At 37.8% G+C, this 27,451-nt stretch overlaps 1 protein-coding gene across 1 annotated transcript in view; it reads left to right on the top strand.

The window, feature by feature from the left end:
- LOC129779579 (acetylcholine receptor subunit alpha-like 1) overlaps nucleotides 1-25,656 on the top strand; it is a 224,381-nt gene extending 198,725 nt beyond the window's left edge. Inside the window, exon 10 of the mRNA XM_055787137.1 lies at nucleotides 874-25,656. Within this exon, the coding sequence (XP_055643112.1) occupies nucleotides 874-1,077 (204 nt within the window). The 3' untranslated portion in view covers nucleotides 1,078-25,656. The remainder of the gene's footprint in view (nucleotides 1-873) is intronic.
- Nucleotides 25,657-27,451: the final 1,795 nt, after the last annotated feature.

The raw sequence follows: 27,451 nt of genomic DNA, 5'->3' as shown, positions 1-27,451 counted from the left end.
ATCGATTCGTGGTTAGCCGACAAACTGGTCGATTATTTCCGCAAAGGGAACCGTGAATTGCCAGGAAGATGGGAAAAAGTTTTGTCTAGCGATGGGCAATACTGAATATTAAATTTGTAACCGTTTTTGCAGAATAATGCATTAATTTTTGAAAAAAACGAAGAAACTTACCGGTACTCCTATTAATATAAACAAAATTGGAAAAAATCGATTCCAGCTTTTTCCAGTTTTTTTTAAACATTTGCCAGCTATTTCAAAAATATGGTTGGCATCTCTGCTGATGACTGTTAACACGTGACCGGCATTGTTATGGTCGTTATTGAACTCAGAATGCAGCACAAACACTTCTGATACGGTTTCAGATTCGGCAACTATAAAGGATACGGAAGATAGATTTTCTATGCTCTTCCCACATTGTACTAACTTAGTGATTTTTAAAAGAGATGAGTCTATGTTAACAATGTCATGAATATGCTGCTGCAAATCGGTTTCGTTCTGTTCCGGGCGAAGGGGAAATCGTTTCACACGCACAAACCTACAAAATGAGGAATGTTTAGGTTTTCTGATTGCACATTCAAAATAAATACGTCAAATTTAAGTTGACCAAATTTTGATCGCTCCCCTCTTCACAAATCTCAACTATATGTGGGAAAGTTCATGCGATCTAAGAAGATGAAGGCTTCATTATCGAAATGTTTTAATAACGAAAATTAGACCAGAATTAGCCTCATTCAAACGGTTAGAATACGGATGATCGAATAATAATGAAAAGCAGCGTATTAGTTCTTGGGATATCACAATTTACTATTCTTTGCTACAGCTAATAAATATGTAGCCAATATCATCACCTTTGGTTTATTTTTTTCGTTGCAGATAGAGGAAGACTGGAAATATGTAGCACTTGTTCTAGATCGCCTATTTCTGTGGATATTCACGATAGCTTGCGTAATGGGCACGGCTTTAATCATCCTGCAGGCACCAAGTTTGTACGACAACACCCAGCCTATCGACGCAATGTACTCCAAGATCGCCAAGAAGAAGATGGAGCTGCTCAAAATGGGCAGCGAGAATGTATAGCATCCGCCCGGGTTCGCATCCGCCGTTTGGAAGTACATTCTGAACTGGATGCGAACCCTGGTTAACGAGGATGACCATTAATAATCCGACCCAACAGAAGCCCCCCTCCCTCGAAATTAACGAACAACGCAAAAACAATAGACAAAGAAACAACAGTCAACCAAAACCAAACCAAAGTTACTGCACTCGCATTGCATCAGGAGGAAGAATGCTGTTGACTTCCGCGCGCTGCCGAACGACAGGAAAATTTCACCCTTGTTACGCTGAAGACTCATCAAACCCCCCAAAAAGGTGGCGAATATCACATGAGCTTCCTTCAGCCTTCGTCACAGAATCGTAGCAGGTGAATCTGAAAACCGGCTGATGATCCATCACGTAAGTCAACAGCATTTCGCACTGATTGTTCCATTTGTGTTTTGTGTTTGATTTTCAGTTATTGAGAGGAAAGAATGTCAATAACAATCAAATTAACGTTAATACCGAGTAACGAAATGTAGTTTTTAATAAAAAAGGGGAAATTTTTTATACGTCGAACGAAGGGATTGAGGAAACTCCCTAACGCAAGGGAAACACAAGACCTTGAACATTAGTTTCTTATAGTTTAAGGTAACTGGGTTTTCATTAGAACACTACCGAGCATTTGGTGTAAATAGGAGAGACGACTTTTGATGAAACAGTTATCTTCGAGCCACAATAAGCAAATAACATAACAAGACGAGTGCAATGTGATTGATGAAATTATCAACTTGAATCATAACATAATTTGTTGATGTGTCAAAAATGAAGAAAAAAAATCTGATGTAAATAGTTGCATTTTGTTGAAAATCAGCCCTAGTGGAATTTGGTTAGCTTATAGCAGAATAAATAAACAAAAAAAAACTCTCACATACACGAATAAAAACGAAAACGAAAACATGAAATAGTTGATATTTTTTTATATTATTACTGATAACACTGTATGAATTGAAATGATAGTTATTTTTAAGTGGGGAAAAGCAACACACAGAGAGGAAGACGTCATTTAGTTAGAAAATGAATTTGCATACATTTTTATACGCTGAACAGAATAGATGTGAATTGACACGGTTTTTCTTAGTCAATATGTTGTGTTCATAATTCCATTGCAAGACAATTTTCTTCCGGCGGATTCTGGACATAACCGCGTTGTGGGCAAGCAACACATAATGGCAAACTATCTAATTTTGGAATTGAGAAATTGTGAAATCTTCTTAACTAAGTGTAGCAGAGCAAACAAAAACTATACACACTACACACGAAATGAACAGTGCAAAAAAAAAATAAGACGGAAAACAATGGATGACAGAACAACTAGGATTGTGCTGGAGCAGACTAAGAAAAAGAACAATCAGCATGCACCGGTCTGATAATGAAGTGTCTTATCTACAGGAAATTCTACCAAAATTCCCAATAAACGAATGCTAAAATTACTGCAACAACAAAAATCCAGTGAGAACAGCCGACACGGTTATTCGATCTCGCATCTTTGAAACTGGCAAAGACATCGAACAACACTTTTGCCAAATTTCCAAGATCAAACGGAAACTTCCTATAATCACTAGATAAAAGAAAAAAAAACTGACAGTGTAACTGATAAAAAATGTGGATGTATTTTATATGACACAATATTATTGGGGAAAAACATTTTCGTAAACTATAGGTGTATATGTAGTTAGATTTTATATCATTAAATGAATTGAAGATCAACTAAAGATCAAAGTGGTAATATGCAAGTATCAAATAGCGCAGAAAGAAAAAAAAACCAGTGAAGATGTAGTCAAACCAGTGAATTTATTCGTACTAACAAATTAAACTAAATCACAGAAATACACACGCATTAACACACGTACAGAGAACAAATCTCAACGACCTTATAGGACGGTTCGATGATTAATCACATCACGTGTATAGAGTCTCTTAATTCGTAGGGAAAACAATTGAAAGTTTTAAGCAACCAAGTGGAAAACGTCTTCAACAGCTCACTCTTGGTCTTCTGCAACAAATCAAGTGATGGTGGTCAAAACAAGACAACAAAAAAAACAAAACAAAATAACATACAAAACAGAAACTTCTCATAGTTAACAAGAAACGTTAGTCCATATAGGAGAATAATATTTCAAACAGACTATAGCTATTAATTTCTCTTTAAGGCAATTACATTCTCCAGATTTGGCGGCTCGTTTTCGCAAGGTGAACGGCAGAAGTAGTACCTTTAAAAATATTGGCTATTTAAAGGAATTACTCCCGGGGTCACTGTTGAACGATATCCTAGGTTTGTGTTTGAGTTTCAGCTTCTGAATTATTTCGTAGAAGTACCGAGTTATTATTGGGTTTCGATTGTCGCACTATAAGAAACAGAAACAACCATATAAAGTGTCTCGAAACAGATCGATTAGGAAATAGTGAAAATAAACTGCCAATACACATAAAAACCAATTATGTTGACATTCAATTCCACAACTCTGATTGATCAGAGTTCACGCACGTGGTTGAATTATATCCCATCATTGACTGAATGATTTTTGAACGCGACATCTACGGTAAAAGGGCTCCATCCAATTCGACAAACGGTGAGGTTTGTTTTTAGATTAATTGACACTTTTCATTGTTATAATATTATCTTTTTTTTCAACTACCCCATTTTCCATTATAAATATCGGATTCTGAGTGAAATATCCACGTAGAGTATTTCATTTACCTTATTTGTAAATCACGTTGCTATTGATAAAGGTTATCTCTATTTGAATTCGATGATCGCTGAAAGCGATTCCTCGACATTGTCGGATTACAGAAGCGCCGAACTTTTTTTTTTTTCATATAAAAACAAGTCACACAAAAAAAAACAAAAAAAAACAACTTTGTAAATAGACAAAACTGTGTAAATGCAAATGTTTGTATTAAGCAACATTAAACGTTACTTACAGAAAGTTTTGACAAGATCTTTTAAATTATTTTCGTATGAAAATATAAGAAAAATGAACTCCGCAAAAAAAACTTTTACGAACGAAACACTTACTGGGCGGCGCAGAGGGGTGGCCGGAGGGGGAGAATGGACACTTAAAAACAAAACGGAAACATGATAAAGCCAAGTTAATTAAAAAAAATGAATATAATGATAAAACTACAGTGGAATAAATCTACTCAACCGAAACATTAAAAATGTGCTCAAAGTTAACATGTACAGAAGACGAATGAATTGGTTGGCAATGGAAGAAATCATCAGCGGGTATGCTGGCGCGTAGGGAATGTTAAGTTTATTTTTTATATAGAAAAAAAATTATTGAATGTAATTCGCATGAACGCAAAACGAAAGATTTCAGGCAAAAGCAAACGAGAACAAATGCCGACACATTTTGTGGGGCACAATTTTTGCTATATCTCCACTTGTGTTTAGAAGTTACTGTTGGAATTCTGTGGGGAGAAAATGACCTTAAGTATTAGGTTGTTTGGTTACCGGTTTGGTTCCGTTCTGTTTGCCAAGATTGTGTCAAACCAGCTCAAATAAATCGAAATCATCAAAGCAAAGCAGTTGAGAAGATCAATTGATTCGTCCATGATGTTAAACACTATTAAAACAATAAACGTAAATTGAAAGTGAACAAATAGTTAAATTAATTGAGAGATGTTAAAAACTGTAACTAACCCGCAGTGAAAAACAAGAAGGGGATGGACGTTAAACGCGTAAAGTCTCTTTTATTCTAGCCATTAGTTTCATAAATGTGTGTTGTATTACGGCTTGATATATAATCGATAATATTTATCGTTACGAAAAGTGTTGATCATCACATTTCGAAAAATCGAGAGAAAAAATACAGAGAATCAAGTAAACGGATGCGAAGTACGTTTACGATTGAGCTCGCCGGTGAAATGCTGCACTCAATTCAGTAAACATGCAATTCCGGTTTTCATATTTTCGAAGCTTACGCTGTGCTGACAGACTACCGATCTGTAAATGTATTCCACCATTGAAATATGAAATGGATGCTTCAACAATTTTTTTTCATTATTAATGATTTATGAATGAGTTATTTACTGACTGCATATTCCCATTCTCGCAATTCTACCGAAAACGAACAGATCAATAATTTTATTCCTCAAGTGTAGAGACTCACAAAACCACAGAAAGTGGAAAACAGGAGCCGAAACAGTGTACGTACGTATTATGTCATAATGAAAACGCATTTAACATTAATTATGTAACGACAACAAAAAAAACCAAACACAACGAATGTACATTTTTGTAATCTGTGCAATGCACATTAAATTAATAGTGACAAATGCCTGGTTCGGTTGACGTTAATTAGTTTTAAATAATCACACTTGCAGCACTCAGTATTTGTGTTCACGACATCAGGAAACATCCGCTGGCGAAACACAGCCTCTAACGAATACCCTAAGCCAAATTCTTCCGATACATTGGATTTGTAAATACAAAAATTTACGTGAATTTAATTGAGGCAAGAGAAGCAAACAAACAAAAAACGAGTAATACATTTTTGAACATTATGGCATGACCCTGATTTCAAATCGAGTGTCTTCCAATCACATGTCGTGTATCTGGCTCTTACCCGAGAAACAACCTAAAAAGTGAACGTGAAAAGGATTAAATCAAAAGCATAATACACAGTAATCGTCAGTTCTCAAAACCCAACACAGCCCCTTCATCGTGTTAATTCACAGGACCGAGCGTCGATAGCCAAATTGTCTTACCCAAGGACACAGTGGGGAAAAAAGTGATCGCCATTTGATGGGGAGCAGATGAAGAAACGAAGAAAAACTATACACAGACAGTCTGGCTAGTCACCCTCCCCTTTCCGAATATACATAACACGAATCAGATTCAGAGCCGGAACAACACTAAAATCCAAAATCCTAGGAAACGTTTAGCCATTCACGCCGGAGAATGATTCCGGAATAGGAATACACACACACGCGCACATACACTCACACCCACACACACACCCACGCCCACAGCTGCGCTTTTGGTATTTATCGGATTCGATATCGGTCATCAAGAAAAATAAACAATCTAACAGTGAGTCATTGATGAACGCGGAACGGAAGCTTTCTGGAATACTTAACATGTTGTGGTTTTCCGCCAGCATTGTCGGTGGAACGCGAATTGATGTTGGACAGTGACAAACCATCGCTGAAACCAACGTTAAGTGCAAGTGCATCGTTCACTGTCATTCATTTTCACCTCAGTTAATCCCAGAGATACAGTGACTGGCACGAAGAGAAATGTACCCAGAAACATGTAAGTCAGACGATTACGAACATGTCTTTTTATATTCAATCCATTTTTAGTACAAGTTTTGTTAGAAAATTGTTGCAATTTTCATAAACATTTGGTGCGCAACTAAGTTCGCGTTATTTTTCACATAGGATTGCGTCTTTCGGAAGCAAATTAGGAGTGCAAATTAAAAAAAAAATAAATATACCGGTCGCGTCACGAAAATCTATTGCAATATAAATAATCATAAAAATTCCAAAAGTTAAAATGTTGAAATAGGATTAAATGAGGCTGCGACTGCACCGTATCTTGTTCAAAGATATTCAAAATCAACGTGCAACAAATATCGTAACGTAATCCTACGTCAACTATACGGTGGTGTCTCGAACACAACGCTTAGTTTTTTTTTTGTTCAATAATGTAGCTTCTTTGCATAAAAGTTACATGGAAGTTGTATCCTAGATACGAACGCATGGTTGACGTACGACTACGTTGCAAAACTTCACCAGTAGCTTTAAAAAATCGTGTTCGGTACAGAATTTGAACAACATTTTTTTTTGTGCGGACTGCATAAAAAAAATTTCCCCAGGAAAATAACTCGAATCCACGCCGTTTGCCGTTCGATTTCCTTTTGTTTCCATGCTTTGCGATGGTGCAGTTTGCCTTTTCGGTTGCGCGTAGCTGTGTTGTGCTTTTAGTTGTTTGTCGAAACTTGTTGCTGTTAGAAATCATGTCATGTGGAAGACTGGAAGACGGAGTCCTGCGTCAAGCAAAATAGGCAATGATTTGTTAGATTTACGTTATTGTTACCCAAACAAAATATTTTAAAATGATATAACGACAGATGGGCCAACCAGAGGAGCCCGTCGGCCACATGCGGCCCTCGGGCCGCAGGTTGAGTATATCTGCTCTGGGGGATGGAAATTTCGATGTTGTTTTCGATTCTCTTCAGGGACTGAACACCTAGAGATCAAATGTAAGCAAAATCATATTCGCTCGCTTGAGTACAAGAGCAGCCGTAACATGGCTTGTAAAACATTTGCTATATGTGTAAGTGTATCATTGTCTGGTAGAAGTTTTGCTGAAAATATGTTCAAAACCGAACCATTTTCTTCAATCTTCAAATTTTGAATTATAAAGGCTTTGAACTTTTTCAGTTCATTCGATTCTAGCTTTGAAAAAGACAAAATTTGAAAACTCAAACTAGAGGCGAATGAACTCTCCGAGTTTGAAGCCTATAGAAATCAATCTAACAACAAAAACAACAACTTAAGCCTTCAGAAAATATTTATATTTTTATTGCGACAGTTCATCTGGGAGGTTAATAGATCGATGCAGTAATCTCGTATATACAACAGGAAATGACTGAACAAGGAGCGCTCGAAAAGGTACTATTTTCGTGACGTGACCAATTTTAAGTTTTTCAATTTGTACTTCCAAAATGTTCCCGAAAGACGTAATCCTACGTACAAAATAGTTACAACTGAATCATTCAGAACATTGCTCATCGCTACAACTTTTTCACATGTTTCTGGCAGAGTAATGAAAGGTCTTCGTCCTTGAACATTTTGTATAGGGTAACTTTTTGAAATTTAAGGGTCGATTTTTTCCCATACATTCATTGGCACCCTAATGCTCATCCTTGCTGGAATCAAAATGCTTGTATTCACTCCTGACCAGGAACAGGAGTTTGTACCTTCACATGCTTGATCTTGATGACCGTTTTAATTTATTTATATTTCGTATCGTCTTCGACCTCGAAAGTAGTACAGACATATGTGTCTTATTCTATTGCTAAAAGTATGTTTTGCTATATTGAAGTCAAATTCGTCTAACACTTCGTTGAATAGCCTGCAACTAGCAATCAGGGGCTCGAAATAGGCTTGCTGGGTACGATAAGCAGGAAGGGATGTTGAATGTGCCAGACATGGCGCCATTGAACTGACCGAACCCCTCGGGACTTGTTAAGTAATAGTGCGTCCATTTAGTGATCCAATCCGGCAGGCATGTGCCTCTCATTTTATGAACAGTCGTCGCGTGCGGAACTTTGTCGAAGGCTTTGGCAAAATCTATATAGACTATGTCGACTGGCTTCCGTTTCTCGAGCTTCCCAATCAGGACATGCACAAACGTCATCAGGTTTGTAGTAGTTGAGTGATTTTTCATTAACCCATGCTGTCTAACTGATATAATATACCGAACGGAGCGTAAATGACGTCATGAACCATTTTCTCGAGAACCTTACCTAGATAATTCAATATAGAGATTAGGGGATAGTTGGCAACATTGAGGATATTGCCGCTTTTGTGGATTGGAGAAATTGATGTGATCTTCCATGCCTTCGGCAACACTCCATCAGATAATGACTTATTACAGAGAGTCGACACGGGAAGCGACAATGATGTGGCGCATTGTTTTAATAGCAATGGTGGTAGGCGATCGGGTCCTGCACTTTTCGATATATCCACAAATGAAAGCGTCATCAGAACGTCACTAGGTTACAATGCAAGGCGGGAAGATGAAGGGTGCGAAAAGAGTTAGACGTCGTGCACAACGTTTCGTTACTTTCGTTACTTTTTGTGACATGTGGATGGGGGGTGGCCGTGCTCGTTACGTAACAAAATTCAATTTTTATTCCTAAATAAATTTACGCGCCCCTTTATGCTCGAGCAGCTAGCTTCGATCCTGGGACCGAATGCGGTGTGTTTCCTGAGGCAAGATGATAAAGCACGTGTCGTGATGGGCTTAAGGGGAGACCCTGGTCTGGAAAATCGAAAAAAATGAATTGTTGTTTTTTGAATTTTTAGAAAGCTTATGTCCTCAGAAATGTTGTCGTTAAAGGGTATTTCGAAATATGAATTGTTGGAAAGTTACAGCCAAAAGTATGAAGTCACCTTCATGTAGTATTGCTGTACGAATTTTTGAACGCGTTTTTCTCGAAACCATGTTTTCTCAACTGGTGGTATCGATATCTCAGGATCTACTCAATCGATTTGGTTGAAATGTTTTATCAGCATATGTAAAAATGAATTATCTAAAGCGTTTTCTTGATATCTCAATTTTTCGATTTTTTATGAGCTTCTAAACAGCGATTTTGCATGAAAAATAACTCATTTTTAACTAAAATAGGCGCAATTTTGGCATTTTTTTGAATTTTCAAAAACCCATATGTAACGCCATAGGTATAGTCCTATAGTTTCAAAATAATCATTGGAATTTGCTCTACGACACCCCGTTGCTTCCGAACCGCTACCACCAGCAAGGTACAGATTTTCAGACAGCATCTACGCATCCAGTTGTCAACAGCGTAATAATCATTATTCCTGCACTCAAAAAAAAAGGAAAATATATCTTCAAGTATACCTTAAACAATAACCAAAATACCCGAATACTTCACTTTATTCGTAACATCCGAAAAAAATCACGAAGAATCATTATTTTCCGACCTTCCAGAATATCGCGTTAAACTTCTAGATCATGATTTTGTCGTTGCTTATTCCATCGGTTATTGCAGATGCAGAGACAAGCTGGGGCACTTTGGTCATGCTGAAGCAGTTGGATATATTGGTTCAACTTACGTTGCGGTTTGTTCAGGGAGACACTGTTCTTCGAACGCATGCAATATGCTTGATGCAATATTCGTTGTTACAAATGCTCCAGAACGCAGTGCTTCCAACCGAGTTGAACGTCGGAAGGCTCTTCTTTCCGGGAGTTAGCAGGTTTGATACTTCCTCGTGATAATTAAGGATCTCATTTTGATGAAAAACTCCAAACAGAGTATCCGAAACTGGAAACGAAACATTTTGAGTATGCAGCGGAAATTGAGTATGCAAATTGATGTAGCGGAATTTGTACGATATTCAGCCGAATGGTTTGCTAATCACGTAAAAACATCCCAGTACTTCTTTCAAGTAGTGTAACGACAGAAACTGCTGCATTGAAACAAGAAGTAGTTAGTGTTGGAATTTATACAAAATTTAGATGAGAACCAAATATGACTCAACCTGATCATCTCCGATTATATCTATTGTATTGTTCCGCACACACATCCATATAGATTAGGCATCTCAATTAGCATTGGGCGATCTCGATCGATTCTTAGAAGATCGATCTTTTCCATTCCGATTTCCGATTTTTTGGAGCGATCTATTGTACTCGAGAAAATCGATTTTTTTGCTTTCGATCTTTTCGATCTTAGAAACACTTTTTGTAGATTTGTTTTTCAGTATACATCGATTTTTATCTCACCAAAGGCCACCCAACATGTTTTAAACATAATTTCAGCATTTGGATCGCTTCTTCTACGATTTGCTTATGTACAAATGCTGACAGAGACAGAACTAGCGTCAGCTACTGAGGGGATCTACTGTACCAGATGCTGATATCAAATACAGGCTAAATGTTGTTTTTTAGAACTGGCGCCAAAATCAAGAATCGGCTTCGACTAACTGACACATGTGTGGCACGATTTAGTTAATTTATTCAATAAAACGACTGCCTGACGGCACAAGATGAATGTCCTGATGATGTGGTCTTCATGCTGAGGAACAAAACAAAATGCTTTTGATGTTTGCATAAAAATATGAAATTTGTATTCCCTGTTTAAAGAATTTAAATTTTCAAAGATCGATTTAGCAAGTATCGATTCGGCAAAGATCGATTCTTTGGTAACGGTTTAATCAGCCGTTTTGAAAATCGATTCGACAATATCGATCTTTTTATAAAGATTGCCCAATCCTAATCTCAATGCGAATACAGCGCAGATGAGTTGATCTGAACCAGAACCCACTAAATTGTAACGACCATTCATCACATAAAAGTTTTGTTTTTTGGCGATTTCGGCATAGAAATGTAAACTCTACAATCCTTAGGGGCTCCATGGTTTTCCTTCCTACTCTTGATGAATGACCAGAAAGATGACGGATCGCGCTTAGAATTGCTTCCCAAACAGTTGATGTAGTTGCGAAATGCAGCGTTCTTCAATTCATTGTTCGTACGAAGTGCCAGGAAGGTTTGGTAAGTTATAATCTCCCAAAAAGAAAACCGCATCGGTTTTGTTTTCGCGATCGATAAGATACTGAACGCTGTAACAGTTCTTCCTTTACATCCCTGGATCGCTATTGGGTTTTGGGTAAACACAGCATACAAATATTGACATATTTGCGAGACTTACTTTAACTGTTCGAGTTCGGCTGCATTTGGAACTTCGATGATATTACACTGTAAGCACTGTAACCAATGAGAACACCGCCGTCCCGAGTCAGACTGCTGGTCGAAGAGTTACGGTCCCAGCGATAGAGTGTGTTCGAGGCTAATTCAGCGTTGGATTCCGGCGAGAGATTGGAGCGTTTCAATATGAATCAAGTCAGTTGAATGGGATTGTTCGTCGACGTTGATGCTCCCGGGTCGGCTATTGGTACAGGCTTCCAAAAATGCCGTGAGGTGGAACCATTGTCTTCAATATCGCGAAATTCTCGCGAAATCCCTTGCGGCCAAGTAGAGGGGTCCATTGCTTTTGTTTTCAAGCTTTGGATGATACCCACCTTGAACGATACGTACGTTAACGTGTTCAGCGGTCGGCCCCTGGGGATGTGCTTCTTTTCACCAATATCCATCGACTTGTTTTTAAATTGAAGCACCATTCAATACGAAGTAGATAATTGCTGGCTATCTCTATCAAAATTCGAGTTGTACTCAATAAATAAGAACAGATTCCGTAGAATGGTTTATGTTCTGTTTAGGAGAGGTGTTATTGATATGAAATTTCACGAAGCAACCAACATTAAAGTTCCAAATTTGAATGTTATTTGCTAGAAGTAATCGTATCACTCACTCTACTTGCAATATAAAAATGCCTCCGACTTGCATATATTTGCAATGCCGATTTCCCCCGGGCACCTTGGTTTAGATATCTCTGTTAGGGAATACATTCCGGTGAGAACGAAAGCTCCCTCTACTTTTATGTATTTGCAATGTCGATTTCCTCCTTGCAGCTTGGTTTTGTTGCCTCTGTTGGGGAACACATTTCGGTAGGAACAAAACATTCCCCTACTTTTATGTATTTGAAATGTCGATTTCCCTCAGGCAACTTGGTTGATGTTTCTGTTAGGGAACAAATTTCGGTGGGAGCAAAAGTTCCCCCTACTTTCATATATTCGCAATGCCGATTTCCCACAGGCAGCTTGGTTTTGATGTCTCTGTTAGGGACCCGCCGCATGTGTCGTCAATTTTGACCAAACAGAAGAGGGTATTTCCGTTAAGATAGGAATTGAGATTTTTCAATTGTTCGATAGTTAGTTTCATGACATACATTATTTTCTTCAAATCGATTGACGCAAAAATTTCATCAATTCATCATGAAATGACTGAGCAATAAGCGTTTGAAATTGGACAATTTTCACGATGTGTTCGATTTTCGATTTTCAATCCCGAAAGACGTAATCCTACGTCAGAAAAAAAGGCTCTCCTCAACATTGGCAATCTAGTGTAGTGCAATTTGAGCTCAAAATTCAACAAAGCTTTCATTAATTACGTTTTAGCACAGTTTTCCAGATTCATAATCATCACAATCCTTCAAAAAATATTACACAAAAAATATGTGAAACATTTCCAATGATCCTGGTGTCAATGATAATCCGAAATGAATGAGCCCCGATGATAATTACAAATATTTCGATAAAAAGAACAGCCAAAAAGTGCAATTAAACCACACATCCTTTCATCGCTCCAGTTGTAGAAATTTGCTACACCGAAAGACCGCAACAATACGTGTCGGCATGCACCCCGTCAACAGTCAATACATCAAACAAGCTGTGATAATCTCCGTCAATCGACAATGATGTTTGTCGACATGATGCTGCTGCTGCTGCTGCTGCTCGAGGAGTGACATACAGCGGTTTTTATGTTATCCTTCGCTGTGTGCTTTCGCCCACGCTTTGTTGTTCCGCACATGATGCCAGCCAACCGCAGCGGAAGCGACGACAACTCGAGATGTCCGTAAGAAGGGGAAAAACCGGGGACAACAAAGATCGATTAGCGAATGAACGTTATTTGCCAAAAATGGATGGCTTCCAGGATGTTTACTTCCTAGTATTATGTTCTGTCTAGTATGCAAGCCGGGGTAAATATTGTAAGCTTCGTACTATTACTCGAAAAAAGTGGTGTTTTATATTGGAATGGTGAGATGTTTCGATCAGTACGATATCAATAAAGGGTTTGCAAGTTGAAATTGTCCGTTTATTTTTCGATGGACAAAAACATAATTTTCTGGAGAACCTCAAAATAGTTTTATTTGAAGTAAAAGTAATCCCCGTTTGATTCAACACATTTCGCTCAAGGTGGATCCATTCTAATAAAACATTTTTTTGTTTCGACAAAAACCATTCGCCGATCCATTTTTCTTTATATTCGGTGGAATGCTTCTTTGCAAGTGTATGCCCCATTGAAGCAAAAAGGTAATAATCTGACTGTGCCAGGTTTGGAGGATACGATGGGTGCGCTAACGTTTCCCAGTTAGGGGTTTTTATTGCGTCTCTCACGGCTATAGCGGTGTGTACCGATGCGCTGGCATGCTGTAACATTTTTTTTTTCTTTATTATAGTGAGTTTCAACACATTTCGGCTGGTTCGTCACTTTTACTTCCATTTTTGGAAGAATGTCGGGAGTGAGAATTGAACTCGTGATCTCTGCGTGAGAGGTATGGATGTATGCTGTAACATTACTTTACCATGTCGTGCCCAATTTGATATTTTTTCCATCAATGGAAAGTTTAAATTTATCATTTGTTGTCGATAGCGATCTGTATTCACCGTTTCATCCGATTTTAGCAGCTCGTGGTACTCCATACCCTTCTGTTACACCACACACATCGGCGTCGGCTTTCGGCCTAAACAATTTGGCTTTGCAGAGCTCCACCAGATGAAAAACCCGATCCATGGCTGCAGCACGCCCGACAGATTTTTGCCAAGTCCTGCTCCACCTGGTCCAACCATCTCGCTCGCTGGGCTCCCCTCCTTCTTGTTCCTACCGGATTCGATGCGAACACCATTTTTGCAGGGCTGCTATCCGGCAATCTTGCAACCTTTCCTGCCCATCGTACTCGCCCAGCCTTGGTGTCTTTCTGGATGCTAGGTTTGCCGTAGAGTTGCGCCAGGCGTGGATCTAATTGCGGAGTGTATAGCTATGATTGGTGTTCTCGATATAACGTTATAACAAGCGAATGATGTGCTTTTACCGTCTTTTTCTTCGAATGGAAAAAACAAAAGTAATGAAAGCCACAAAGGCTCTTTACGATTTGACATATAGGGTAAGTGTACCAATTATGGAGGATATATGTTGCAGAAATTTGCGAAGAAATACTCTACTTTAGTTCAAAAGTATACAAAAGTATACTTTTCCTAGTAGTTTAGACTCTGTTTTTTGAGATTCTCACTGATATATCGATGATTAATGGACTAAATTGTATAAAAAAACATGTTTGAAAATATCACTTCTATGTACCCATTATGGTAATAATGTTCCCGGAGTTTCGTAATAAGTGTACCTATTACTGTAATAGTTGTAGCCACATGGAAAAAATGTTAAAAGAATTCAATAAATACTTCAATAATAATTTTTAACTAAAATTCTGCCTCTATATCTTATTTCTAATATGCAATACCTTGTCGTTAATTCTATACTCGACAAAAACTATGGGAACGGTGCGCGAAGTCGAAATGTTTAAGTGATTTTAGAAACGCTGTAAGTTTGTGAAAAACCAACGCATGAAGATGGGATATACATAATTTTAAAGCTTCAAGTTTTGAGATGTAAAACTTGAATTCTCCTATCTATAAAAATCGATTTTTCAGTTTTTTTTAAGATTTTGTAGATTAACACAGTGTTTTGTTATCCAAGTCATAGTAAATTCAATAAACCTTAGCAATCAGCATTCCTTTGATTCCAAAAACGCTTCTGTAGTTCATTTTACTACAGGAAAAAGTAATTTCCCTTTTTCAATAATGATGTTATTCCCAAATCAGAAGACAGTTTTGAAATTCCAATAAATTCTTTACAAAACTCATTATTTATTATTCATTATTCGGCAATTTTTGCCTAATTACTTTGATCTTATATTCTCGATAGCCACAGCCTTCCAGACAGATTTTGTACTACATAATTTCAATATGCAAAGAACATGAACCAATTATTTGTATTCAAAATTGAACAAACTAAGAACTTCAGGGATGATAATCTGAGAGACGGTACACTTAATCAACTATAAATCAAAAAAGAATTAACAAGCATTACAAGTTCCGGTTCCGGATCGCATCTCCTGTTAATGGGAAATTTTTGTTTTTTTTTCTAATATCCCGTATCCGGCCGGATACCAAACATTGACCGGATAAGCAAGATACTGAATATCCGTTTCATCTCTAGATTGAACTGTTGTTGAGTGCACCCCGGTGGAAAAATAACTGCCTGCTCCTCGTTGCTAGGCCTGAGAATCACAAAGACGTGAGAGTTGTAATGCAGTTTTCGTTTCTCTTCAGGAACTGAACAAAAGATATTAACCCATTCACCTAAGATTTAATTTTCAACAGAGTGGATCAAACAAATATGCTTCGGTCGGACACACATAGTGCTATTTCACTACACTGCTGAGCGTTCAAAAGCGCCCTATGATATGCAATTACACAGCGTGAAAACATTAGTTACAACCATAATAGCATAACAATCATAACATAACAACGTACAACCATAATAGGAACATAGAGGCTCTGCTTTTCAGCTTTGCAGCGATTTCGTGCAACCATAATAGGAAAAGGGCAGCTTTCGGTATTGCGATAATTGGCACGTAGATGTAAAATTGTACCAATTATGGTAATACAAAAATACATGTTTATTTCGCTAAAATCGTATAAATTGGTCGAATCACAACATCGAGAAGGCTGTAATGTATGCGTCTACCCTGTGTAGGCATCAAAACAACCACTTCACAACATAAAAATCTCATTATTTTGACCGCATATTCCTTAGCAAAATGCTAAGAAGCAAGCATCAATGGGACACACTATTTTCAAACTAAATTTTTCAACAAAAGAACAATGTTTCGCATAGAATCAAGTGCCAAAATTGACAAAGAAGAGATTTATGATGTTTCAAAATCATATTAGAGCCTTTAAAAATAAGATACGTTTTCTAAACTAATAAAAAACCCACTCGTATTACCATAATAGGTACTTTTGCGATGATAGTTATTTCTACCCTGTGTCGAATCGAAAGAATTGCATACAAACCTGCTAAAACATTAACCAGACAGTTTCAACTCGCACACCTGGTATTTGCGGAAATAAGAGTTTATGGGCAGCGAATTACTGTATTTATTATGAGAAAAGCTATTCGATTGCCAATCGAGATAAATGGCAATCAAAATGATTCGTTAAATGAAATTTGCAATTATTGGATTCTGAAACTCTGTGCACACAGGAGGAGTTCTTGGTGGCCAACTGGTACATCAAACTACCATTCGTGATGTTCTCTACAGTCTCCTTTGGATTCACAACGAACATCCGGGACATACCGGATTTTTCCTTCTTCGTAACTCCTTCTACTGTTAATTAAACACGCAGCTTGTATAGCAAAGACAACAGAAGGATGGTACGCATCAACACAAACAACATATCAAAACCGAGCGAAGTATGCCGTCTGAGGGAAGCTAAGCACACCTGTACCGAGACATGAGTCTCTTGGAATGCCAATGATATTTTCCGGTCGGTCCGGGTTGCTGTCGTCGTCGACGTTGGGATTGATTATGTAACCAAGTTTGTTTGTGTGTTGTGTACAGGAAAGTGGGTAGACAAGGAAAACAAACGCACGCCCACAAACACACACGCATAGGACCCGGTTTGTGTGCTCATCTGGAAGATGCGTCCCGCGTGGCCTCGTAATCTGGGAGGAAAACACGCTGAAAGCGTATCGATCGGCATTGGAAAGCGCTGCCGAGAGGAGAAGAAGGAAAAAAAAGCTGCTCCGTTGATTGTGGGGTTTTAATGCTCGCCCGCACGGAAGCGGCCCGACTTGGGGCGTAGGCTACTGCTCTGTAGTCAAGCGTCACTCGGAGTCACTGTGCGAACACAGAGTGGAAAAGTAATAATTTTCTCAATGGGAATCAAATGGAATGGAAATTCTGGAGAGCGGAGGAAAATGATTTCTATTTTCTCGAATGCTATTTAACCGCAGTCGCCGTTTTCGCCGCTATTCCGGTTGACGATGGTGCACGGGATAATGTATTGGAAAAAGGCGGTGAATAGCGGCTCTATGGGTTAGATGAATGCCGGGATTCGTTTCATGCTTGAATAGATATTATTCTCGGTGCTCCCGCCCATTAAACTGTCAACGGTCGCTGTTGTTTTCCGAAAGAGAACCGCGCGGTTGGCAACTGCTCTGTTTAGGACTGTGATTCATTTCTAAAAATTTCATAAAAATCGGTTAGTATTCAAGCAGCGAAACGAACTCAAAATGGCATTCTACTCGCGTCTTGCGCCCTTTTAACTTTGTGTATCCAGCTGATATCCCAAGACAAATTTTCGTTTATTTTGCTGATTAGCCTCTTGCCAGCGCTCGCGATCGTGCCGAGAGGTATTGTGTGCAATCAAAGGGAACCAAATCAGATGATTCAACAGAGAGTAAAGGGTTGAAATTCAATTATTTACGCTGAGAGTTATGGAACACTGGGTTTAGCATGTTAACAATTATTGCTGGTTGATAACTAAACATCATCACTCAGATGGGGTAATGGATGGGTACAATTTCCTAATGTACTTGTTATTCTCATTTATGTACTATTGACATAAATAAGTATATTTAATCTTGAATTGCTTGAAGTGGTTTCAAAGGAGGGTAAAAGTTGAGCTTCAATTGATTACAATTTGTTCGGAAGATATATTCAAGAATGAAGTTTAAAGCTTTGTATGTTAACCCCAAAACAGTAAACTTCAAGGATTATATATAGACTAATTTGTTCTTACACATTACAGGAATTCGTATTTTAAATGACGTTTCAATATTGACTATATTGGCTTGCTAATGTTCTCGAAACACACGGTCTCGAGGGCGTCATCTTTCATTTTTGATGAAAAGATGTTTGAGATGGAAGATAGTTAGGTAGGATTGTTCGATAATCTGTCAAAAATGAAATGTATTACAAACTACGAATCCCATTTGTTTTCTCTATTAAGGCTCATTACCGTTTTAGCTGTAACAGGGCCGGATTTAATTGTGTACATGTTAGATGTTCATTGTATCTGTACATATGGTAAATTATACATAAGCTATTTAGGCGTAAGAGTATTCCTGTTTCATTGTTCAGTTAGACCGAACAGCGAAGACTGTTGATCATTGTTGAGTTATCAATAGCAAAACAGCTCGATGTTTCTTGTTGCAATCAGAGCTTGCATGGGTGGAGAGAGGTCAGCACTCGATCTCCATTTCTGATGATTGTTACATGGACGTAGTTATGTGTCTACGAAGACCTCCTGAATTACGTTGTGGCATTGATCAATAATTTCAACAAAACATTCCAAGCCGAAACACCTGTGACACCTGTGACTACCACAGTGGACCACGAAGAGAACAGCAGTCAACGGACGATATCTTCCGTGAATGGAAAGATAAACGCACAGGGAAATGCAGAGCTTCATTTGTGACTGAAATAATGTTCCCTATTGGTACCGTCATAAGGGGGCAAATTGATCACCGGGGTGAAATTGATCAAACTCATAAACACAAACTGAAATTTTTGAAGGTATACTAATCAGTTTTCGCCCGTGGTTCTCATTGAATCCCATTGAATTTCATAAAAAGATATATTTTCTGAACAGCATTTTCGTTTCCATTTTTAAATATGGTGATGAAACATATTTTCAATACGTCAAAGCGATTTTAATAGACGCTAAAAATATTGGTTCATTAGCATAGAAACTACTTTGATATTTGCATATAAATTACTTTGATGTTTGTGGGCAAAGTGGTCATAGGTGAATAACGACTTACAATCTTACGACTTACATCAGATTCTGCTCTTAAAGAGGATCCTGGCTTTGACCCTGGATAAATATGCCACTCCAACTAAACCAAGCCTCATTATGCGGAACTTTATGTGTTTCATACTACGTTTGTGTAAGCATGAGAAAATTCAATTTGAGACTCTAGGTGAACAGGCCAAGCTCATTTCAACCATGTTCCTACTATATCAAATATGATTTGAACAAATTTGGACGAAAAAAACGCATAAATCTATCCCATTTATCTTGATACGAGCGAGTACTATTTTGAATTTTTATAGTAAAAGCCGTTTGCTATCTTGAACAACAATGAGTTGAACTATAATATTCTTAGCAAAACGGGAATTGAAGCAGTATGTGGACGCTGGAAATGGACATATTTCTTAGAGTGACCACTATGCCCCCACTTCTCCTATTTATTCTACATAATTTCGATTCAACATGTTACCCTGTCGTGCTCTTTTAAACGGGTCAATGTTTGTCTGAGGCTTGCTGAACTCGGGTGGACTTTACAACAGGCCTTGGCCTCCATGACGCGCCATACTGGGTGATCTGGCGGATTAAGATCGGAGCTAGCTGGCGGCCACTTAACTTTCGCCCAGAACGGTAGATGTTCCTGCAACCACTAACTGGAACCCGTAACTCTCGGATGCGGTTGGTAATAATGTGAGTTTTGTTCCGTGTCCTCGACTTCGCCCCGCAATCTACCTGCACGATACTCCGTGCTGTCGATCCCGTATTCCTACGCCATTCTCCTAATTGAACCCACTGGATTCCCCCCATTCTTCTTTCCGATGGCAGCGGTAACCATCGGAGTCCGATCTGACCTCGAATAACATGTGGTCACCATCGCGGAAAGTTGTCCTTTCATTCTCGCTTCAAGACTCTTTTTACGGTCCACCGGGACTCTCAAACGGCGATTGAAATGTCTTTTTGCGACATCCGAGAAGTTTCGCCAATGACTTGGCGGATTGTGAAGCGACTTCCCAAAGACCACCGAAACTTGGAGCTCTCGGTGAAATGAATGTACTGTGATTATATTTTGTATTTGAATATTGCGGGACTGTCAGCAAACTACGTATGTTTACGTCAGATTGTTGAGTAAAAATGTCCATTTTCAGTCCTTTTGTCGAAAACACACAATATTGAAATTAAGTCATATGATCAGTATACACTCTGTCCAAATTCTATAAGACCAGGTGATGATCTTGCTGCTTTGTGCCATTGTAAACAAACAAGGCTTCAAATTCTCAACTTCAACTTCAATTCTAGTGTATTGGTATTCGTGACTACCATACACTGCATAATTTTCATATGTGTGTGTGCAAGCGCTGAGCGTAAACCAAAGGTTTTGTATTTTTCAAGTGTCAAGTTTCTTTAAGACCAGTTACATTTTTCCGTTGTTTTAGTTGTTTTGATCAATAAATCTGGAAAATGTCGAAGGGAAAAGTGCTCACGGAGAGAATAGAAAGACAAATCGATGCATTACACCAAGAAAATGTATGTATCACAGAAATTTCTCGTCGGATTGGACGATCCTATCAAGTAGTGCTCAATTATTTAACGAATTCTCAAGGACACGGTAAGAAGGAGAGAGCTCTACGTAAATCGAAGCTCTCTGACCGTGATAAGCGGGAAATAGCTAGAACAGCTTCGAATACCTCAAAACCGTTTATGCAAATAAAGCAATATTCCAATTTAAATGTTACTTGGGTGACACTTCGTTAAGTTTTAGTGAAAAACCCTCACATAAAGAGAGCTTGAAAGGTTAAAGATCCTCATCTTACACCATCTCACATCGGAAGACGTCTGATTTTTGCCAAAGCTCACATGAACTTACAGTGGGACATGGTAGGTTGTGACAAAGAATGTTTCCAAAAGAATACTTTTTGCTATATACTCTAACGAAAAGTTCTTCAATGTATAGGTTATCGAATCAATTCGATTCAACGAAGTTATTGATGGAAACTGGTTCTGTTGTAACGCTTTGTTAATCCCAATAACTGACAGTGACTAGCGCCATCTTAACGATCGGAAGCGAAAGCACTTTTGTGGAGACCGCCAAAGCCGTGAGTGGTGAAAATACCAAGCTCGCTGAAAAATTGAGTAAAAACGACGCGGAGGCAAAAAAGCGGGAGTCCGTTTCCGTATGACGTGCGCGTGCGAGTAGTGGGGAGTGTTACCCGAGCTAAGGGTGGAAGAGTTTCCCACTCGATCAACGCTGATGGAATTCCACTACGCAGTGCAAGTTCTCCCGAATTCTCCACAACGTATTGGAGGCGCAACATCCGGCGACTGGTAGTTTTTACCATAGTGCCGAGAGTAATAGATGACCAGAAAAAAGACAAAAAACCTATACACCCGAGATGTCGTCCTTTCCCCCCTTTGAGTTGCCTCATTGTAGGTAGGAACGCCCCTATACAATAAACCCGCATGGAAGAGGGTGTTTGAGACCCGTGAACAGCCCGCCATGAAGGTCTCTAGCAGGACCTGTATTTTGTAATGGCCTTCCTCGAAACTGGTGGCTGGTCAAGGTCAGGGAACGTTCGTTACAGCATTACAGTAGAACGTGGCATGAAGATGGGTAACTATGGTGTTTTGCATCATTCTCTCAGCTCTAGCGACCAACGTTTTGTTGGAATTTAAAAAAAACTGGCTAGAAATGTTCCTTGATTCCAGCAGATTGAATATACGAGGTCTGTTCAAAAAGTATCGCCACTTTCGAAATTACGCGGGTTGTGTCCGATCCTAGTTTTTTTGTGGCATTATGTTGGTACTCATGGTACTCATACACTTATGGTGACAAGTACGGCTATTTTGAATGTTTAGTTCATTTTTGACAACTGCTTTTCTTACAAATGTTTTGGTTCATCTTCGATTATTGCCTATTGCAAAAATGGATCAAATTTTGTGTGAAAATCAAAATGAAGTGCGCGAACACATTCCGAATGTTGATTGTGACATCTGGTGAACCTACCTTGAAGCGAACCAACGTTTATCGGATTTCGAAAAAAAGGATCGAAAAGATGTAACCGACACAAAGCGTGCCCGAAGCCCGAGCACGTCAACAACTGAAATCGAATATAAGTAATCCGTGGGTGTACAAAAATCGTGATACTTCTAGAACAGCTCTTGTAGATAAAGTGGTCCACTTTATCCCATTCAATTAAGCAATTCCATAGCCATAACTCGTGTAAGCCCTTGTCAGCATAAGTGAGAGACATGAGTACCAACATAATGCCACAAAAATATCTAGAATCGAATATACGTAACCCGCGTGATTTCGAAAGTGGCTATACTTTTTGAACAGAGCTCATAGATCCATGTACTGGTGGTCACATTTCTTCAAACGGGTTTTAATATTCGATTTGACGAGTACTCAAAATTGACAGCTTTTCTCTGCGTGAATGAGCTGCGTGACAATAGAATTTTTAGATTCATAATTCATAATAATGTTAACTTATGAATTATGAATCTCTTTCATGTTTTCATTACTTTGAAGTAAATTGATTCTAACGCCAATATGTGTTTCATCGTAATCCCGCAAACGCTAAGGGTGTTTGGATAGAGATTAACGTTCAAGATCAATACGCTCATTTAGTATCGTTTTTCGGAAATCGAAGAACCTATCAATCCACGTAAGATAGCACAACAACTTTGGCCACATGTCAGCGAAATAGTCTCGCAATTCGTGCCCGTTTTCACTCGGATTTCCGATCCATCTCCTCTTCTCTATTTGAATGTTCAATGTTTTGTACGGAAAATGAAGTCGAAATAACAATAAGAGCATCCATGATGCGGAAATAGATGCGTCAATAATATACAGAATAGTATTCCAGACTGCTTCCAGAATCCAGAAACAACGATCGCACCATCTCGCAAAGTTAACTTAGAGCTGCACCGGTTCTCGCACAAGAGTAGCCAGTTTTTTGGGTAATGTAAGAGGGTTTACTTATTATATTTGACAAACAGGCGCGCGTTGTAAAATCAAAACACAACACATACCGCAAGATATGAGAAAAAAAAATGGAAAAATTGAGTGATCAATATTAATCTAACTAACAAGCTATAACGATAAGTAAACATGCAAAACGAGGTTGTTTTAACTAGTGACAAGAAAAGGAATAACAATGCGATAAATGTACATTTAATGTATGTTGTAAATATGACTTCATTTTGGGCTGAGCAATGTAAGATCACTATTTTGAACGGGACACATGCGACAGTTAGCGAAAAAAAAAACACACACAAAGAAAACATCAAATCAAATTGTTTAATCACATCTACAATCAATCTGCGACAAATAACAATGGGATAATAGTGCAACCGATAGTTTCGTATCCGAATGCATGATTTATTTACTCGGTGAACAGTAGACAATCGCTTCAAGGTGTAGCACTCGAGTATATTTAGTTCCTTTATTCCACCGACGTTGAATTGGATTACTTTCGAACGATTCAAACATTTATTTATTCATATATTGGTGAATTTATAACGCCTAGTAAATAAATTCGCATACAACATACGTAGCAAACAAGAGTTGTACAAATCTTGATAAAGTCGAAGAAATATTAAATCATTGGAAATACACTCAATCACAATTAAAAGCAACTACAAATAGGACGGTCAGTTAATCAATCTCAGCAAACGAACCTATCAAGTTGGAAAAAAATATTTAGAAGCAAACGAATTGACGTGGAAGAATGTATGCGTAAATAATCTTTTTTACGAGACAGAGAGTAGCAGTAAAATAGTATAGATATAAAAATAAACATCTTATATACACATCCATTTTCAAATTCAAGCGTTTTTTACATAAACAAGTTATTTTTTGTAAGAAAACATTGACAAAACGACAAAAAAAATGCGACCCTCGGCTAGGTGATAAATGACGAATAGTTATAAACAAATAAATCTACAAAGCAGCATCCACAATATACTTACACATTCAATAACATATGTATATCATACACCCATAAATGTATATTCACAACACTCGTGAAATTGATCGAGAGCATCAAACTTTTGAACGATTGAATTCATCAGCAGCAACATAGCAGCATTAACCGACACACGAAAAAAAAAACGCAACACAATTTCAGATGTGAGCAAACTCAATAACTGACTCGACGTTGACTCCTAGCTCTACGTGGCACAACACAACACACCGCACAAGACGGCTCTCGGATCATTTTCATCGTCACTCACCACAGTTCATCCATGCTAGCGCGTAAGGACAAAGTCTTTATTTTTATTGTAATTATTTTTTATGGAAACTATTTCGTACCATTTCAATTAAATTGATCAAATGAAATTAATTGAAAATGAAAACAAAACATAAACCAGAGCTGTGAATCTTAATCGATGATGTTGGGGTTTTCAGAACCACCCTACCGGATGCCGACCCCAGCGTTGCGCGAGTTGCCTTGGGGCCTCTCGCAAAAACCTGGATGACGCATGCCGAGGGCCAACGTGGCATCTCAATGGATTCTTGAACATAGAAAAGTTGTAAATATATTTTTTAAAATGAGGGTAAATACATTTTTATAATTGTTTTCGAAAAATAATTTATAGTAAGGCTTAGGATAATGATAGTGTAAAAAATATGGTTAATTATTTATACAAAGGTGAAAAATATTGTAAGTAACGGTTTTTATCAAAAAGGAAAAAAATAAACTACCAAAAATTAAACTTAAACTAATGAAACGTCTATACTAAAGCCAAACTATACCTACGAACAACAGAACATGAAGATAAAAAACAACACCGACGTCAGCAGAAATGAGTTGAACTAATCCTACAATGATATAAAATTTATAGATAAAACAAGATACAATTAACGCAAAACTAACAGACAAACAAGCGGAATCTTAATCATAACTGCATAAGTATTGTGATCATTGATTACTTAATGTTACTGTCACATATAATGAAGAAATGAAATCACTGGAAAACACCATAAACGAACTACTAACTTGCAGAAATTAATCCATCACTAACGGATGACAGCACATCAGAATGAACTATTCCCCCAAGAAGTCTTTTCAGTCTACCGAACGAGAGACTACTATAAACAGCAAATGCAACACACGAGAAACTATAAAATTAGAACATTGGATTGAAGAGAAATAGCGGTTATGGATAAATTTGGTAAACGAAGTAACATTCAGAAGAAAACAGAGTGAAAAAAACACACACATGAAACACGAGAAGTTGAAAACTAAAAGTAAAGGTAAAGATGATAACATGTGACATAATTAAAAAAAATATTAGATTGTATATTATAGAAATTTATTAATATATACATATATAAATAAATGTTACGCGTTATTAATAAATTATAAAAAAAACATGTTTTTGTTCATTCATTCGCAAAAAGAATTGCTCTTACAACAACTCCTTGTCTAACGCCGTATTACCATTGATGTTTTGAATTCTCATGCTCAATAACATTCTCATTGCAATCATCAAACATGAAATTTGTCCTGTAAATCTCATCACATTCAGTGATCGATACAAAAATGTACAATTAGGTCCGGTCCACATAGAATCTGGAAACACGACCCATTTATTAGCAGTACCTCTAATGGTCGTTTTTTTGAAAAAGTTCCCCATTGACCATTGAGTTATGATTTGTAGTTTGTTTTTGCTGATAAATTTGCTCGTAAACGAATGATCTGGCAGAGATCACGAAGGCTTTTGTTAAGAACAAAAAAAAAAATTGACCGGTAGTTTCCAAGCCGAAACGCATTCTACCGTTCACTAGAACACAAAAAGACCTTCCGACATTTTGGCAAGCTGCCAATACAACTGAGAGGTAGTCCAGCGACACCTTTACAACGGAGAGAATTCCAACACAAGGGAAATTAACCCACGAAATTTTTTTTTCATCAGCACAATCGAAAAATTGGATAATTATCAAGAGAATGTTGAAAGAAACAGAAGAGGTAAGATAATCGAAAAGGTAATATACTACAGCCTCAATTGTAGCACCATTAATTTTTACTTTCTGACCGGCATCATTGTGAAAGTAAAATGGATCAATGATTCCACTAGTACATAAAGCGCACCAACAGTATTCTTCTTCAAGATGCGAGAGTGTTTCGACAATGGTACACCCAAAATTGATTTTTAGCACATGTTTGGCATCCCGATTCATTACATTAACAACGTTGAGCCCATAGGCCGGTCCCAAGGGGTCGACGTTGAGCTTTTCGGTAGGAAAGCGCTGACTGACTGGGACTGACAGTTCCAAAATACGAAAATAAATATATATACGGTTTGTTTTCGGATGTTTTACGAAATGTAACTTCTTTCTAGTCGAATCTTTGACTGTTTTCTATTTATACAATAACTAGCTGACCCGGCAGACTTCATCCCGGCCGGAATATGTTTTTTGCTATCAATACCTTCAAACATTCACGTTTTCTTACTTTGAGCAAGTTTATGGGTCCAATCGTAGAACTGTTCATTGATTGATCTTCTAATCGACCCCGTTGAATTTAGCTTTTACTGTAAAATTCCTAGTATATCTAACAAAACTCATCATTATATTATCAGATTATTTTCATACACAATTCTCGTTCAAGATTTTTCAACCACTTGCAAATAACATGTTTCTCCGTTACATGGAATGAATATTTTATACATAAAATATGATAGAATAAAGACAGCCCTGAATCGGACAATTCCGTTCTCGAGTAGAAGAGAAGAGATAGAAGAAGATATAGAAGTGCGTTTCATCACATTAAAATCCATTTCCAGTTTCGAACAAAGATCAATTTCGCTAGCGCAAACATCAAATGGACTAACAGCACTTGTCACTATGTAATTTTAGAACATATGGGAATTTAATTTTCTGAATTTTCCCTTTTTCCTTCAGAGTTTTCCCAAAATTTTCAATTGTCATGTTTGGTTGGAATATTTTTGGTTGAAATATGTGTAATATTTTTATGGGATCCCCTCTCTATTCCAGAGGAGGGAGGGGTGTCATACTATCATAGAAACATTTATTGTACCCTAAAACCTCCATATGCATAATTTGTTTCCATTTGCTTGATCTCGAGTTATGTGGAAATTT

This window comes from Toxorhynchites rutilus, chromosome 3, assembly GCF_029784135.1.
Source record: "Toxorhynchites rutilus septentrionalis strain SRP chromosome 3, ASM2978413v1, whole genome shotgun sequence".
NCBI classification, from domain to species: domain Eukaryota; kingdom Metazoa; phylum Arthropoda; class Insecta; order Diptera; family Culicidae; genus Toxorhynchites; species Toxorhynchites rutilus.
This window is presented reverse-complemented; position numbering and strand designations above follow the sequence as displayed.